A 19,304-nucleotide genomic window follows, 5' to 3' on the forward strand; every position below is an offset into this window, starting at 1 on the left:
CCAGCAAAAATAAAAGGAACTAAACTGAAAAAAGGTGAAAAAGTAGCAGAATTCCAAAAAAAATCCATGGTACTGAAATGGAAAGATAAAAAGGATGTATGTGTTCTGAGTACAATGCATGATGATTCTATGGTGAAGGTGAAATCTAGGAGAGGAAAAGAAATGTATAAACCGAAAGCAGTTGCAGATTATAATGCAAACATGGGCGGAGTTGATTTGTCTGATAACCTCTTGGTTCATTTTTCGACCGCAAGAAACAGACTGAAGAAATATTACAAGAAAGTATTTCGACATTTGTTAGACATGTCTGTTGTAAATTGCTATGTTACATATACAGCCCTTGGTGGGAAGGTTGTAAGACGTGAATTTATTTTGAGGATTAGTGAAAGACTGATTATGAAATATGCAGAAGAAAGACCTGTTCCCTTACACAGGCCCCCACGACTTGCAGCGAAACCTTCACGGCTAACTGGCAGGCACTTTCCTGAGTATTGTCCACCTACAGATAAAAAGAAGAGGCCACAAAGGACTTGTGCTCAGTGTCGGAAGAACAACATAAGAAGGGACAGCTCGTATTGGTGTAAGGATTGTGAAGTAGGATTGTGTGTAGCCCCTTGCTTTAGAGACTGGCATACAAAAGAATAATAGTGCATGTATGTATAACACTTTTCATTCAGTATTTTGTAGTCTTATGAAATAAAATAATAGTAGTATTAATAATTTTTTTATCCCATCATTTAATAAAATTCCTACTCTTAACTACAGTATGAATTATAAGCATAAAAATCAATATTAACTTTGAAAAACTATCATCAGTGATATGACCGCTAATTGCAAGAAAAAGCGTGACGGTACATTAGCAGCGAGCTCACCCGCGGGGGACGCTTAACAGGTTAAGTGCCCATGTGTCAGACAAGTATGGCCTATTCTGAGATGCGTTGGAATCACTTGAGTGTGTCTCTCTCTCTGATATGATGAACTCCATTTTTTAACATTACGTTTTATTTGTTTCAATTTATTACTTGCAGGTTCTTCATTCCTTATACAGTATATTGCCATTTATTTATGATACTCACTAATGTGTGTTACATAACCAGCAACAGGGATATTCACATTTGATCTTGTCATGTGGGTTGCCTCTTTGGCTGCTTTGTGCCTTTTCATTTCCTTTGATTCCAACATATTTCTACATTTTTTCCATTATTATATAAGTTATGGAGAAATAATTTAATTTGTTGTACAATATTATTTTTTGATTTGTAACTCCAGACAGCTTCTATAGTGCTTCTCAAGTCACTAAAAATAAAAAAATTATTGAATGATGTTTCTTAAATTATTTTTTATAGCTGATGCAATTCCACAAAATTCTGCTGTGAATACTGAAGCATTATTAGGTATAGAGAGAACTGATAAGTTTTGTCTTGGGACACTGCAGCATATCCCACTCCGTGTTCTGATTTAGATCCATCTGTATATATTGCGTAATGTGGACCATTTCAGCTTATATGCTCTATTGTATGTTGTCTATGGTGTTCTGGTGTATACGAGTAACTTTCTGATAGATACTTCAGATGTGTACAAGTTCTCATTTTATTCACTGTCCAGAGAGGAGGTGATTTTACTATTGAAGGCACTTGTATATTTATATTTGGCGACTCAATCTTCTAGCTCTAATTGGGAAAGGTGGTGGATGATTATTTATAAATGCATCTCTTAATTCAAATAATTTTTTTGTTGGAGAATCACTCGTCTGAATTCTTAGAGCACTTTTCATTGTTACTAGCTCTCTATGGAGAGACAGAGGCAGTTCACCACATTCAACTTGTAAAGATGATTTTGGTGATGATCTAAAGACTCCTGAGCATATTCTAAGGCCTTCATTGTGAACAGGGTCTAACATTTTCAGCACTGTGTCCAATGCTGAGCCATATACTTCGCTTCCATAATCAATGAGCCATATACTTCGCTTCCATAATCAATGATGGACAGAACTGTTGCTTTATACAGTACAGTAAGGGTATGTCTATCGGCTTCCCAGGTAGTGTTCGATAGTTTTCTAATTAGATTTAATGCTCTTTTGCATTTAGATTTTACGTATATCATGTGGGCTTTCCAGTTCAAGTGAGTATCAAATACTAATCCTAAAAATTTTGCTGTTTGGCCAATTGGTATACTATGGTTTATGATTTTTAAATCTATTTCTTCACCTTTATTCCACTTTTTATTTTTATAAAACATAAATCCTTTAGCTTTATCTACTGAAAATTTAAAGCCTACAGATGAGGCCCATTCATCTATGTTTACTATAATTTTATTAATGATTTGTTCTGCATGTTTCATTCGAGATGCTGAATAATATATGGCAAAATCATCCATAGACAGGTTACTTTTAATGCCAATAGGTAAATTATAACTAATATCATTAATTACTAAAGTAAACAGTGTGCCACCAAGAACGCTTCCCTGTGGAACACCATTTTTAAGTGGAAATGTTCTAGACAGAACATCATCAATTCTCACCTGAAAACTGTGATTTGTCAAAAGTTTTGTATAAACCTAGGTAAATGTCCAAGGTTGTTGTTGTTTTGTAAAGTTTTTAATATAGCATACCTCTATGTAGTATTGTATGTTTTTTCAATGTCAAAAAAGACAGCTACAGTAATCTGTTTTCGTTCAAAACCTCTACGTATATGGTCTTCTAAGTTACAGAGAGAATCTAATGTAGATCTGTTACACTGTGACCCGAACTGAGTGGGAGTCAAAATTTTATTTTCTCAAATGTGCCATGATAGTCAAGCATTTACAATTTTCTCTAGCAATTTGCATAAGCAGCTTGTTAAAGAAATTAGTCTGTAATTATTTACATTACTGGGATCCTTTCCAGGTTTAGTGATAGGAATTATTATTGCTTTACGCCATTCATCTGAAAATAAATTTCGAAGCCATAAATGATTATAAAACTCTAATAAGTATGACTTTGCCAAAGGTGCTAAGTGGTAGATCATCTCAAAACATGGGTACTCAAAACTGTGGTTTCTTTTTTCTATATTTCATAAAATTTCTTATGTTTATTAAACCATCTTTTGTTACATTTTTTATTGTAGCACAATGCAATGAAACAATCATTACATCCATATGTGTTATCATGTATATTTCTTTATTTGTTCTTGTTGTACCAATTATTGGCGATGGAGTAATCACTTCTCCCTTGACACAGTCATTGTTATCTATGGTACGGTTCTCTTCCACTTCGGTGTTTTAGATATCTGGGTCCATAGGTTTCACTATTATTTTAGGAGATATTGGTATATTCTTAACTTGTTTTTGTTTTTGTTCTTTCTTAACATCTTTTGTCTTTGGTTTGACTGATGTTTCTCTAAAAATTGTTAATTTCTTTGTTTTGGGTGGGGTTCTTTCCAAAGGCCTTTTTTATCTTTAATTTCCAGTCTATCAAGACCCTCCTCTGTTACTTCCGTAGTAGCATCCTCCTGTGTTCCTATTTGCATTAATATTTCAAATGAATATGATAAAATGTTATCCATATCATTTGTACCTGTTTCTTTATTCTTTACCATTTTAGTTTTTTTTCCCCTTGAACATTAATTTCTTCTTGCGATTCACTTTTCTGTGCTCCGTTACTTCTATTTCTGTGCATTTTTGTTTCATTATTGGTTCTTGTTATTGAAGAATATGTATGTTTCTTAGGTGGATCTTGAATTCCTCTCACTTTTAATTTCAGCTTACCCTCTTTTATAAACATCCCTGTTCTTTCTTGTAACATTTTCAATTCTGTATTGTATATATATTACATACACTCTTTGGACCTTGCATGATGATCTTGTCCACAGTTTACACATTTTGGCTCACTACATTTCCATTGGGTGGCATGTTCGTCAGATCCACAATAAGCACATATAGGTTCATTTCACCAGTTTTTCTTCGTGTGTCCATATTTACTACAATTTTGACATTGTAGTGGCTTTGGAACTTAAGGCCTCAGTTCTCTATTTTAGCCCAAAAATTTTTATTTTTTGAGGTAGATCTTGACCCTCAAATTTTATTTTTGCACTTCTTAATACTTTATTATTCTGTTTACTTGGTATTATATATATCTCACAATCTTGGATTTTGGTATATCTCATTTTAAGAGAATCCAACAGCATATTCTTATCAACCGGTTCTTCATTATTTTCAGGAACTGCAATAGTACCCTGAATGTTGTTCATAGTTTCATGGTTCTTTACTTTTACATTCACACTGTCAATATTTTTTATGAACAAATAAGTCTTCAGACTGGTTTTTTGTTGTGGCTTCCATAAACCACGTCTTTATCTTTATTTGTCTGAACAACATTTCTGTTGCTGAGTGTCTTTTTAACAAGAAGTTTTCCAACTTTAGGGCTGAAATTTGTTGTTCTGTTTCCATGGTTAAAAACCTTGACCAACTTCCACTCCCAAAGAGAGAGTCAAAGGTTGGATCAAGACCATATTTACTTCTTTTGGATTTGTTTTGTACTGGAGCACACGGTTCCAGTGTGATTACATTAGTATTTTTCTATTTTTCTAAAGAAAGATTGTTAAGAAGAGGATCCAGCAGTCGTCAACTGTGCCGAGTCACTACCATCAAAGGGCCCAGGGGTACTCAAATCTTTATTGTCACTTATCACAAATGATTCGAGGTAGAAAAAAAAATTAACCTGAAAACCTTAAAAAGATAATATCAGTTTTTCATGGAGTTTTATTCTTCCACCAGTGGCACAAGTGAAGACTGGCTTCCATATGTCCGCTTCCCTACCCTACCCCAAGGGAGATGGCACAATATGATTAGAGTGGCCCAGGTGTATGCCAGACCTGCTTGCTGGGTTAAGTACTGTATACTGTACCTTAGTTTAACCAGACCACTGGCCCGAAGGATTAGACTTATTTTACATGGCTAAGAACCAATTGGTTACTTAGCAACGGGACCTATAGCTTATTGTGGAATCCGAACCACATTATAGCGAGAAATGAATTTCTATCACCAGAAACAAATTACTCTAATTCTTCATTGGCCGGCCGAAGACTCGAACTCGGGCCTAGCAGAGTGCTAGTCAAGAACTCTACCGACTCATCCAACGAGGAACATCCCGCTTGCTAGGACTGAGGGTATTACGAGAATACTATCATCCCCACTCTAATCATGTTATGGGCAAACTGGATAGAATGCTGAGAGTCCTATCCCCAGAACCAGACCCCCCTGGAATCCATGGTCCAGCCCTAAAGAATAGTTCCGCCTGATATCTCTCAGGTCCTAACATTATCAGGCAGTTGATGGTCCTACCACAGTTCCCACTATTTAGCTTCGGATATAAACCCAATCCCAGTTATGATATCTTTTCCTATTTATAAGATCCAATAAATTTTAGCACAAGTGGAAAATTCCACAAAATTTAATTTTAAAAAATATAAAATGGTATATGGGACTCTTGGACTCAAACCCGGGAACAGATTCCTGGGGTTCAAGAGCCCCCTTACCATGTCAAGGTGGTCCCACATGGAGGGGGGGTGGGAGGTAAGAGAATCTTGGACCGACTGGAGGTTCGGCACACCTGGTCATACTTCCTGAATAAGAAAATTCAAAGGAAGCAAACCTAAGCCTCTGACCTGTTAGATACATGGGTATCCATAGTCAGATTACCAAGCTAAGTCCAATGCAGAAATTCACTGCATTAGAGGAAGTTAAAGACCTATATCTGTTTAGATAACAAACTAAGGTAGCCATCTATACATGTTTGTTATCATTCCTCTCTCTCCTTGCTAGGTATATTCGTGTAGAATATAAACAATCTAACAGTAAGGTTACTTCACTCAACTGTATCTGGCCCGTTCCAGCGTATGATGGAACCATATTCTTACAGCCCATATGTAGAGAAGAAAGGAAAACGGGGGAAGGAAAAGAGACCAGTCATCTCAATCATCCTCACTTTGATACCATCATCTTAGGCAAGATGCAAAAAAAACTGTCCTGCTAGGGGCAGTAGATGAGCTACACAAGGGAAAAAAATCCAAGGACCTGTGGGCAATGTCCCTCAGGTAGAAGGAAGTGAATGTGGTTTGGCAGAGCCAAGAACCAGCATTCAGTATACTATAAGCAGATAAGTTCTTCTTGAATGCCAAGGAGAAGCTTAGTCCTCCAATGTCATGTGCTCTTGCATGTACAGTATTGGCAGTAGAAAATGATGAGGAGGAGCAGGCATGCCCAATTACTTCCAAAGCCAAAACGAAATAGTATTCTTGGACACTTCTTTCTTGATCTGGCCTCTGCTAACAAAAAGTCTTCAGCATCCAGGCCTGAGATGCTGAGTACTTTTTAGATAAGAATGCAGTGCTCTGACAGGGCAAAGGAGCAATTCATCTGAATCACTGTTAACAAAATCCCCAAGGGAAGGGATGGAAAAGGAGGTAAACCTGTCATCATGAACTGAGGGGTTTTAAGTCTTAGCCACGAATTCCATGACAAATTCAAATGCTACTGACTTCCAACCCCTGATATGTTTAACATCAAAAGCTAGGCCATGGAGTTCGCCCTCTCTCTTAGAAGCAGCCAAGGCTAGAAGGAAAACCATCTTGAGGGTGAAGTTCCTGTCCGGTGACCGACGTAATGGTTCATATGGGGCTCGAGTAAGACTATTTAGCACCAGAGTCGGATCACAGGTAGGAGGTTTCAGTTCTCAAGAACACAAGACTGTTCAAAACTTTTGAGCAGCATAGAGATTTCCCAAGATGAAGTTAGGTCCACGTCTTTCAAACGAAGAACGAATCCCAAGGCAACCCTGTAGCCCTTAATAGCAGAAACAGAAAGGTGTTTTTCTGTTCTGAGGAACATCAGACAATCAGCTATCTGCTGAATAGAGGTTCTGAGGGGAGAAAAACCCCGTCGACAAACCAATCACAGTAGACGGCCCATTTCCCGATACATGGTTCAAGAAGATCTTCTGTGTCGCTGCTCTGTGAGAAAAGCCTTTCACTCGCAGGAGATACTGGATAGTCTCCAACCATGAAGAGATGGGGATGTTACCGATTGATGGTATCGCTCAGTTGACAGAGAAGATTGTGCATAGGGGTATTTCTCTAAGAACTGCTGAGAGCAGAGTTAGAAGATCCGGAAACCGTTCTGCTTGAGGCCATAAAGGAGCTACAAGAGTCATCCTGAGATTCTGGGAAATCATCACACTGTTCAGGACATTAGGATCAGGCAAAAGTAAGAAAAGTGTAGACGTCCATGTTGTCCCAAGGATGTTGAAGGGAGTCCTCTGCCACAACAAAGAGATCTGGAACTACAGAACAATTGACCTCTAGCTTCCTCTTGAACCTTGTCATGAAGAGGCCAACCCTTAGGTTACATAGATATCTGGCATGTATTCATTAGTGGAGTAGGTTTTGGGGCATGAAGCTTAACCCTTCTAAAACTCACAGTATGATAGTCAATCCAGAACACTTTTGTCTTTGCATCTTGATTTATATTTAAATGGAAGGCTTTAAATGTCAGTGACTCTTTTCAGATTTTAGGTGCAACTTTTGATTTGAAACTTTAGGCACAGGGTTTGATAAGAAACTGACTTTTGGGAAGCATATACGTAACACTGTTTCTTCAGTTCCTGTAGTAGTTGGTATCTTATGGAAATGTTTTTGAGTGTTTTGTGATGAAGCTATTATTAACTAAGTTTTGAGACTTTTTTTTCTTGTTTGCAGTACTGTTCTCTAGTGTGTTCTTCCAGTGCTGACTCTCATCCTAAACTCCTGGCAAGTTTGTTTTGCAAACTCTTTATGCTGACTGTTGGCACAAAGTCAGTTAATTATGTTTGTTGCAAAAAATATACTGCAACAACAAACATCCTCTACACTCTTCTTTGCCTGAACTAGCTTGCAACACTATGCAGGCTGCTACAGACAGTGGCTCATTTTCTAGTAACAGGTTGAATACTACCCAGTTTGGTAGGAGTTTTATCTTGGCTACAACTAGAATGTGGAATAGTTTACCCAGTGCAGTTGTGGAATCTTTTTTTCTCCGAATATGTAACCCTTAAGGGATGGGCTAATTATATATAATGCACACCCCCAGACCGGGCAAACTTTAAGGTTGGACAATTTTAGAAAAAAAAAAAAAACACCAATGGAAAGAGGAAGATATGCAAATGCACATGGTGTACGAAAAAAATTCTAAAAAATTTTCCATACCTTCCATGAGAAGTTCAGAGTGAATATTTACAACCCTGTGTGGGGCTTCTTTTACAAAGCACTCGTAAATTTTACCAAGTTATACATGTTTTTTCTAATAATTTATTTTATTTTATTTTGTAAAATTATAATTACAACTCAACACAATATCATAACAGATAAGAACTTAAACCAGTAACAAATTCTAAGCATATTTGTTGTAAAATATTTACATAAATTTACTGAGATCAGGAAATGAGGTAACTTGTTTTGGATTCATACATGTTTTTTTCTAATATTTCTGGCAAAATTACAACTATAACTGCATCATATCATAAAAGATAAGAACTAAAACCAACAGTAATCCCTGGGTATATTTATGAGTAAAAATAAATAAAAAGACATCATGGCAGAGAAAAGAGCAAGACATTCCCCCCCTCCAAGTCAAGAACAATATTGAAGCTCCCAAGATGCCCATGATCGAGCTGAGCTGAATTCTTTAGTTGCCACAATTCATTTATGGGCCACTGAAGTACTGGAAACTCTTTCCCGCTCGATACAGACAAATCGTATGGCGCATAATATTAATCCTCCTCAGAGGGGATCCGTCCGCCACCCGAAACTTGTTTTAGATCCTCCATTGAGGGGATCCGTCCATTAAGGGTTAAGTGAGGAGCAAATTCATTTTTGCTTTCTACCGAAATCTGCTAAATTCAGATGTATGGGTATTGGTTTTATTTTCTATTTCCACATATTTATCGCTTTTCCTATACATACCTTCTCTCTCTCTCTCTCTCTCTGCAGGCTGATTTCTCTTTGGGGGTTCTCATGGGTTTATAGTCAGATGACTCTGTCCAAAAGGATTTTCAGCCAAAGATTCAAAAAAAAGAAAGAAAGAAAGAAATATGTGGTGTTCAGCAGCTGGATATCATACTGAAGTTTCAATTACTGAGAAGGTCTGGAGATGTGATGAGAAGGTGCTGAGGAATACTTAGTCAAAAATGTCTAGCCTCACAAAGGAAAAAGCTGATGTACAAATATTAATTATGATATGATGAGAAATGATCACATAAATATTAACAGCATCCTTGCTAAACCACGCATCACCTTTAAATATATTTAATGAATTCTTTTATTCTGACATTTAACTGGTAGCTTGACTCAATCAGGTTACCTTCTAATCTAAACTCTTCCCTATTATGCTGACCTCTTTATAAAAGGTAAAATATTACTGCTTACTGCAAAAGTTGAGGTCTCTGCTATTATTGGCACAGCTTCAGGAGGAAAATTTAGGCATACTTTTTAGCCTATTTGCATAATATACTGACCAATTTAGGTAAATAATGAAGTAAATCATACCTGGTAGAGGATACCGTAATCTACAACAAATACATAGCCTCTAAAAAGAGGGGAAACCTGCCTCAGTGATGCTTTTCATAGCAATAGCAGAATTAATAATTATGGCAGTAATCAAAAGGAACTTATCTGCATCACCGTATTTACATGACAGTGGTAATCATCAAAGATGACTTAATATAAATTTCAAAGGAACAGATTTTCATGTTCTTGGCAAAACTTGCCAATTACAGGATCTATAAAGTCGAATTTGCACTTGGACATAAATATATCTGGAAATCTAAAGATTTGTCCTTTCCACTAAGATCATTTTTCCTTAGTGAACAACCCTGCAGATATACCCCTAAACTTTAAATTTACTCAAAACAAAAATAACTGCTTTTAGGGATAATACTCGCTTATCAATTGCAGGTCTAAATTATGCATTGAAAATTTTCCAGTGACACCTGGTAACATATTACTGCCTGCAGAATGAGCAGAATGTGACAATATTGTATAAAAATTGTATCATTGCACATGCATGTCTTACCAGAGGGACAAGCATATTCTTATATAACTATGAAAATTACAAAACACTTTTGCACTCACCTGATATTTAAGCCTAAGAAGTTGTATACTGAGAACACATAATCTCCACCGATGATCATCCCTAGATAAGTAACAAGTATATTCTTTAGACAGCCAATTATAGTTGTTGTGAGGGCTGAATTGTACTGAGTGCACAGCATGACAGAAAACATCAGTATGAATCCCATTATACAGGACATCAGGAATTGTAAGACAAACCAAACATCATTCCAACCCTCGAAATCCATTCCCTGTAAAAAATGAAAAGAAGAGAAACAACATTAATGACATTTCATACACTACACTCTAATTAATATTGCCGAGACTCAAGATCAAATGTAAAGTTCTTTAAAATGACATTACACCTTATATCAAACATGGAAATTTTTCTCTCCAGGAAAACTTACTCATGTCCTGAGGCTATAACCTAAATCATTGCAGTTGTTCCTCTGAAGATGTTCCACCCCCCATGAATTAAAAATTTAAAAAAACTGTAATCATTTGTCTTTTAGAATGTGGCAACACACCAGCCACATAGACAAGGCTAGGCTACTTGCAACTGGTGGTTTAGGAAATACAGTAACATTAAATTGAACACAATAATACCTTAGGTAACTTAACTTGAGACATATCAGTGCAGTAAACCCTCAAATTATCAGATGTTTCAAGGGTCTGGCCTTCTGGTATGTGGTAAAATCTGATATATAACAAAAACACTCTACTGAATATTCAAGATATCCCAGAGCTAATTTTAATTCCACATATTATCCAGCCAAAGCTAAAATGTAATTTACTCTTATTTCGTAATCTGAAAAAATTTCATCTGCAAAATTCATAATTTCTTAAAAGTCACCAAGCAAAACCATCATAAAAAGTTAGTTGATAAGTAAAGAAGTCCAAAACTGAGGGACTACTGTAACTACTTTACAGTTATCAGTAATATATAAGGTAATACACACCAGTTTTCTTTACTTTATGCTAAATATTATTACAACTATAAGTTAATGTTCCCAATGGTCTCACTCTCACAAAACCTTGCACAATAGTTTAGTTTCTTGTTTTAGTTCATTAAAAGCTTCCTTAATTCTTTTGTTTCTAATCTTTGCATAATCTCAAAAGCATTTGTCCTGCCCTCTTTTGTTTACTGTGGTTTTTTATGAATATAAGACTAAATGATTAAAAGCTGTCATTGCTATGGAGTTCTGCAAAATAAAAAAATGCAATACTGTATAAGAAATGAATGCTACAATTGAGACAATGACCACAGTCACAGGTGCTGTTTTGAGTGGGCAGTTTCAAGTACTCTTGGATAGTGTAATGATTACATTGTAGTATATAGTACTTTACTGTAAAAATAATATCACTGTAATATATCTTTAACAGGATTAAATATTATATAGTAAATGAGATGTGGAGAGAGAACTATGAAGCTAGAAAGCGATGTTGGGTACAAATATGTTACTAAATGTATTGAGTAATGCAATCACTGAGTAGGCTTTTGTATACCATACCAATTTGATAACTAAATAATTTTTTAAAAACATTATAAACAGGCTCAATCTTAGGATAAATGTACATAATTTATGGTAAAAAATAAACACTTTTTTGCTTTTACTTAAATTTTTTTCAATTGCAAGTGTTGTTTGCAGTTAGAACAGGAGTGTGTTTATTAGAAACCTTTTTTGAAAATTTTACTTTTTACAATAGGTTTGTGCACAGTTTAATCAATGTCAATATGTACAAACATTTTATGAATTTTTTAGCTTTCTTTGCATTTCTAGCCATTTAATTTTAGAGATAAGCCTGTAAGTAGGGATAGCAGCGAACTTGAAATCTGCAAAGTTTACGGGTCAGCTGTAGAACAGAAATGAGTGTACTGCTTCCATTTAAATCTCACTTTTTGTGGAATATAGAGAAACATGCTTGCAGGTAAAGAAGAATATCCCTTAGGTGATTAATAGGTTTGTACAAAAAACACATTATAAAAAGTTTACTTGGAATAATAACGAAACAAGCTTGCTGGGAAAGAAGAGTATTCCCTATATGATTAATGATATAAAAAATGCTTTAAAAACATAAGTTTGTTGCAACACAAACCCATTATTATATACTGACTGAATTATTAAAGTACAAGGAGGAGAGGTTCAGAGCAACCCTTTAGGCAAGGGAAGTATACAAGATCAAGACAGGGGTTAAAGATGAACAAGATCAAGTAACAATATCCATTTCACACTTTGTTACCATGGCAAAGAATGTATCTGGCGATTGGGTTACAGGTAGTATTAAGGACCTACTAGCAATGAGATCTGTAGACAAGTAACCTGGAAGGCTACATCTTGACTCTGTGCCAGTTGCTTGTAGTTGCTAATAAGTTAGGATGAGGCATGTCTACACTTTTTACACACAGATAATATATGACCCCCTCTTATGATCGGACCTGAGGGAACATCTAATTGTTCACTAAAACCCATTAATCAAAAGATATTTACTTAATGAATTTGTCTTAGCTACACAGTTGCACCCACTCCAACTGGCTGGGTGTACCCCTCCACTATATAACTCAGAAGTTTCAGCTGCTCAAGAGCGCTCCACTTGATCATCTTAGTGCACTCTCAGTTGTTTTGCCAGCTTTCTTGATCTGTCTCCCTCTACAGGATTTGATTAAGTACCCTATCTTTGCTGTTTCTTGGTAAGGGCACACTTCATGATAAATTTAATTTACCCATTTATTATCATTGCATTTATCTGACATACCATTGCAGCTTTCAGTAGGGGTGTGAGGAGGTTCTACAGTTTGTGACTACCTAAGAGCTTTTCATTTTCAAGAGAAATCTGTCTTTAGTTTTTGTTGTTCTTTGGGTATTTTGGTTGAACTCATCAAAATTATAAAAAATTTCTTGTTCAGTGTTAAATTAACATTAAATTCCCAGGGTGCCTTTTTTCCTGAGATAGAATAGGATAATGTGTAATGTGAGGAGCAGTGATGACTGGATTAATTAATTCTGTAACTTTCTACACTGAAGCTACTGTTTGTGAGTCACCAATTTTTATTATGCCCCAGTACAGTACTTGTGTCAGGGACTGTTAGGTAAGACATGCAGCCCCTTAATATCTTCCTGTACAAAAGCCCACACCTATTGAGTCTACGCTCTCAAAAATATGTGTTCACTGCACAAGAATGGGTGAGAGTTGGGATGTAGACCAGTGGTTCCAATTCATGCTGATGAGATCCTATTAAATGCCTTGCCCCAAAATCCCAGATAATGTTTCATCACACTCCTCAGTCTGTAATAGAACACTGCTTTCTCCATCTACCTCTCCCTCTGTGAAGGAGAGCTGTTATTAGTGGGCAATGTTGTGACAAGGGTCCCTTACTGCTGGAGAAGGATGCATGAGGTATGAGGAGTTGGCTCTCACAGAATATAGGCTGGCCTTCCTCTCTTGATAGTTCGTCATTAGAGGGGTGGATAGAGCTCTCAGCTAGCATGCTATTGGCCCAGCGTTTGACTCTCCGACTGGCCAATGAAGAATTAGAGGAATTTATTTCTGGTAATAGAAATTCATTTCACGTCATAATGTGGTTCGGATTCCACAATAAGCTGTAGGTCCCATTGCTAGGTAACCAGTTGGTTCTTAGCCACATAAAATAAATCTAATCCTTTGGGCCAGCCCTAGGAGAGCTGTTAATCAGCTCAGTGGTCTGGTTAAACTAAGATATGCTTAACTTTTTCCTCTCTTGATGCAACACATCTCCAGGTTTTAAACCAACGAACTTGCTGTTTCCTGCAGCTCAGCGTACTAAAATGCCATTACTACTTCCATCATATTCCCATGCCACAGTGCTGCTTCCTCTCTGGGTGCAACTTCCTCACAAGGCCATGGATGCTGTTTCATGGAGTGTATTCAACAACAGATTGTTCTGGTGGTACAGACCCAATTCTACTCAATCTTGACCAGATCCAACTGCTCATGAAGTTGTTCTTCTGACAACCACCATCGAAGATCCCCCTTGATCTCTGATGAGATCGGGAAGACGAAGGAGTCCCACTCGGTCTTCCTGCATCAGTTTGCCTTTAGATAAAACTGCAGGAGCGTCATGTGAAGCCTGCCTTCCTTCACGAACTGTTCCACTGAGGCCAACGTGCCCAGGAGACTCATCCACTGGACCACTGAGCAAGTCAAGTGAGAGAGAAACTCTCGAACAGTCTGAAGACAAGATTCGATCCTTTTGGGGGGAAAGAAAGACCCGAAAAACTCGAGGGTCCAGAATCATCCCCAAATAGGGAATCCTCTGTGTCGGGGTCATCTGTGATTTTTGAGGGTTGATCAAGATGCCTAACTCCTGTTTTAGGCAAAGAGTTTTCTTCAAGTCCTCTGCGCACTGCTCTTCCAAACTGGAGCGGCGAAGCCAATCGTCCAAGTAGAAGGGATACGTTGGTCCTGAGAAGATGAAGCCATTTGGCAAGAGGAGCAAGGATCTGAGTGAAGACCTGTGGGGCTGTGGACAGACCAAAGCAAAGGGCCCGAAATTGGAGAACTTTGCCCTGAAAGATGAACCTCAGAAATTTCCTGGAGTCTGGGTGGATTGGGACATGGACGCACACATCCTCATGTCAAGGGTGACCATCCAGTCACCCTGATGGAGAGAGGACATGACTGAGCAGTTCCTCTTCATGTGAAACTTCGTTTTCACCACAAATAAGTTCTGGGCACTGACATCCTGAACAGGTCCCCAGCCCCCCGATGACTTGGGGACTACGAAGAGTCGGTTGTAGAAACCCTTTGACGTTTTGTCCATAACCACCTCTACTGCCCCTTTTTGAATAAGGGACTCGACCTCTCAAGAAAGAGCCAAAAACTTCTCAGACCCTGCCGAGTAAGCTGTCAAGGTGATCGGCGACTTGGACACAGGAGGCTTCTCTTTGAAAGAAATGGTGTAGCCTCTCTTCAGTACTTGGACAAACCAAGTTCTGCCCCTCTGCGGCACCATTCCTCCAAAAAGAAATGTAGTCTGGCTCCAACAGGGGTGCAAAGGACAAAATTCTCACTTCTTGGCAGTGGGCTTCAAGGTCAATTTCTTGACGGACCTCGATGGGGGATGAAGGTTGGTTTGAGGTCTAGTCTGGGGTCTCGATCTCCCTCCACGAAAGGGCTGAGACTGCAAGGGCGAGAAAGACTTGGGAACGACAGATGGAGTTTCCTTCGGATGTTTGGCAGACTGGGCTATGAGATCCGTCGTAGATTTTTTCTGCAGCGCAGACAACACTTCCTTGAGTGTGTATTGAGGGAAGAGGTAGGTCTTGTCTAAGGGAGAGAACGAGAGGGCTGACTTCTTAGTTGTGGTTACTCCCTTTGTGGCAAAAGAGCACCACAGCTCCCATTTCTTTAAAATCCCTGTCGAGAAAAGGGAAGCAATCTCAGCGGAACCATCCCTCACTACTTAGTCAGCACAGGATAATGCACCCAAACAGTCAGCAGCGGAATCTTCTGCTAGGCCCGAGCAGTCCTCGGTCTTGCTCGCCAATGCTCCCATAATCCAGTCAAGGAAGCTAAAGATCTCTATGACTTCAAAATGATTCCAGACGAGGTGGTCAAGATCAGGTGAGGGAAAACATGATCTTAGCTCAGAACATAGAGATCCCCTTGGGAGGAGGCAGAAACTCCCAAGGAAGGAGTCTCTCTGGTGGCATAAAAGCAGTACATCTTCTTTAAAAGCTTCGAAGGAGGGAAGGCAAAGGTGTAGCTTTACTTAGCTCCTTCTTTGTGGCTAACCACTTATCCACCTCTTGAAGGACTTTCTTCAAGGAGGAGGAAAGAACTAACTTGGGGAGACAGAAACTCTTGGAAGCTCGTTTCCTCATAAGGAATGTAGACTGTAGAAGCAGGTGAATCCGGAGAAGCAGGCTCAAAGAAATCTGTAAAGTTTGCTAAAAAGAACTTCAGCAAACTGGAATAAGCTGAAGAAGGGTCTATGTCTTGCTCAGCTTCCCCCTTATCGGACGAAATTGGCGAGCGAGAGAACGATGAAAAGAGGGTGACGGATGCTTATGAGGAAGGTCTGAATGCTTCGGCATTAAAACTGGGCGCTTGAGAACCCAAGAGACTTCGGACTGTCCCAAGAACACTTTTCTCCTTATACCTCTTGATGGGAGGAGAACCGTCCGTTACAGTGGAGTGCATTAGCCTAAACATTCTTTGGATACTATGGAGTAGGCCCCTAAGATAACCTGATATAACCAATAAGTTTTCCTATATATTTTTCCTCCTCTTGACCATACTCAGTTCAAGTCTAGAATTACTATGCCTGAATGCTCACATCCTCCTTAAACACATCCTCACTTTACGCAAGGGACAAAATCATTGATTCTGCTTTTTATGTTGAAGATAATGCACAAAACAAAACCAAGTAGGTGAAGCACTGTATAGCACATGGTGAACAGGTTACCCTGGCAACATAATAAATCCACACTTGCAGGTAAACATTGGTGACACTGTTTCAGCATCCATTACACCTTGTGAGCTTGCCAAATTTTAATTTTTCTTAGGACACCCATTTTTTCTATATGCTATTTTACCAGTGTAAATAAACAATAAATTACAGTAGCATTTATCAATATGAACAACTGGCACCACAACAAAAATGGTCACTAACATATGGTGGTAAAAATGTCAATGCAAACCTTAAAATATATAATTTTTTCTATTATGGAAAACTTACTGAAGCCTTGAGGCTAATACAAAATGACTGAATAAAAACATATGTGTGATCCAACAAATTATCCAAAAATATTATATCTTTGTATTCATATGAGGACCTGGTGCCACACCTAAAGTCATCAATATATGATAGTACAATATGCAAATCAAACAGCACAAAAAATAACACTGAATCATTTCAATTAAAAATAATACACCTTCCTTATTACTTAAAATCTTCATACTCCATAAACACATATATATTTTACTTGTGCTACATATTTTGATACAAGGAACTGTTTACTAATTTTATAGCTACCAGGAGAAAGAGGCATCTCCCTAAGGTGTATACTACAGCAGATGCAGACGATATTAGTGGGAGAACACTAAAAATAGAGTGCTTATGTTTATGAAAAAAAATTACTACATACTGCCAACACTCATTTGCTAATCACTTTTTGTTCCAATTATGTACATAACTTACATGATTAACCTTATATGGTGAAGGAGTTTAGATGTCAGCTAAGATTTTATTTAGATTTGAGCCAAGGTCTCTAAACAATCCTTTTTGTTGTGGAATGAGGTTTTAGGCCAGAAAATCTATATCCAATTCTGACTTTGATCCAAATTATAGTTAAATCTTCAGTTTTATAGTCTGAAATATTAGTATGATCTCCTTCAAAAGTTAATCATGGTGAGTTCTGATGTACTATTACAGTACTCTTATTCAAAAGTTAATCATGGTGAGTGTTCACATACAAACGTCATGTTTCAAGATGTCCAAAAATGACTTAGACGATTGATAAATTCCTTTTCTTGGCTTATATATTTTTCTTTAGATAATATCATTACTCTCTCTCAGTATATAACTTTCTTTGTCCTTTTATACCAAAATAACCATGTCTGGTACCTGTAATAACTATGCCACTATCAGAGAAAGCAGAAGGTTAACCCCTCCCTCAGAGCATGTGAAGAAAGAATGAATAATAAAGGAAAAAACTACTCCTTCCCAGATGACAAAAAATAAAAGCTTCAAAACCATGATGAACAGCTACATTTTGGAATTCATAGTTTGACCAGGTGAATACTGCCAGATTAGATTTTCTTGAAAGTTTCTCGTTTTAACGATATCTTGTCTCATCAACTACCCCAACTAAAACAGAGCTGCACAAAAGCCTCCCAGTAAGTTCCTCAGCTTAAATTAAGTCTACAGATAAGAAGTAAACATAGATGATGATTTTAGTGTTTTTCTTAGCAACATACCTTAAAAAAGAAATAATCTAAAATTCAAACAATTTCCAGAAAATTCACAATCAAAGGCTATTTATGTAAAACAAAAAAGTCAACACTCCAAAACTTCACTGAAACAAAAAACGTGGACAGGTTAAATTGCCCAGTGAACACTTAAGCTAGTATTCCCATAGTAAGGGATGCCCTCATGAGAGGCAGACTCCAGAAATCTTTTGTGTGCCTATGACTAAATTCTCAAGCATTACCATCCTATATTGGGCAGTACAGCTTACGTAAGAGATATGTATGTATGGACACCCAATAATTATAATTTCCTTGTGATTATCTTGATATACCCTTAATATACTGTAATAATAAAACCCAAGAAAAGTATACCGTAATTGCAAAATTAAAACACTTATACTTTAACTTGCATTTCCTACATACATGACATTTTTCTGTTACTGTATTTGCCTCTGAACAATTAAGGTAAGGTGTTAAAATCTTTTAATTGCTAAAGGCTCTTCCTACACATTTTATATTTCTACCAGTGCAACAAATGCCTTTATCCACTGATGTTCCTTATGATTTAAGTACTAAATAGTGTTTACTTATACTGCACTGATGAATGTTCTCATTAGCCAGAGTATTAATTAAAATACTAATTGTATGAAAAACCTAATTTTTTAATTTAAAAAATCTTAATTCTTCAACTATTACCTTGTCTAAATCTCCATTAAACCAGCAAAATGCAGCAGCAAATGGAAGCATAAACAAGGAATTGTAAAAGAGAAGCCCATACTTCCCTAATTCCTTGCTTTCCAACTTTTTCTTGACATATACTCCATTACTTGCAGTGAAGACATTATTTGTCAGGACAAAGAAATAACCAACAGCATCAAAAGAAAGATCATTCCTGAAAAAAAAATTATATTTTAAAAGATGAACTCAAATTAAATAGTATTAGTATGCTGTAATTATTGAGGATCATGCAAAATGCACAACTTAAAAAATTCAGATATCCCATTAAGTTGGCCTGATTTTTCAAACACCTAGCTTAGGCCAATTATGTCAAATTCATATTCAAGACAAATTATAACTCAACTATGAAAAATATAATTTTTAAACTGAACAGATCTTGACAACAACATATTTTCTTCGATAAACCTAAACACTAAAGATATTGCAGGTTCTACATTCTTCATTTTGGGACTTCTGAATTAATTTTCCTTTATTAAATGCTACAGATCTGTAAGATCT

General features: G+C 37.2%; 1 protein-coding gene across 5 annotated transcripts in view; it reads right to left on the bottom strand.

Annotated features, from left to right (window-relative positions):
- The window catches only part of frc (fringe connection), a 95,653-nt gene that overhangs the window by 26,975 nt on the left and 49,374 nt on the right, over nt 1-19,304 (bottom strand). For all 5 annotated transcript variants that reach the window (XM_067104001.1, XM_067103999.1, XM_067104002.1 and 2 more), the window contains exons 6-7: nt 18,765-18,960; nt 10,140-10,369 (exon numbers count right to left, since the gene is read on the bottom strand). In XM_067104001.1, the coding sequence (XP_066960102.1) occupies nt 10,140-10,369; nt 18,765-18,960 (426 nt within the window). The remainder of the gene's footprint in view (nt 1-10,139; nt 10,370-18,764; nt 18,961-19,304) is intronic.

Source organism: Macrobrachium rosenbergii, chromosome 5, assembly GCF_040412425.1.
Source record: "Macrobrachium rosenbergii isolate ZJJX-2024 chromosome 5, ASM4041242v1, whole genome shotgun sequence".
Lineage (NCBI taxonomy): Eukaryota > Metazoa > Arthropoda > Malacostraca > Decapoda > Palaemonidae > Macrobrachium > Macrobrachium rosenbergii.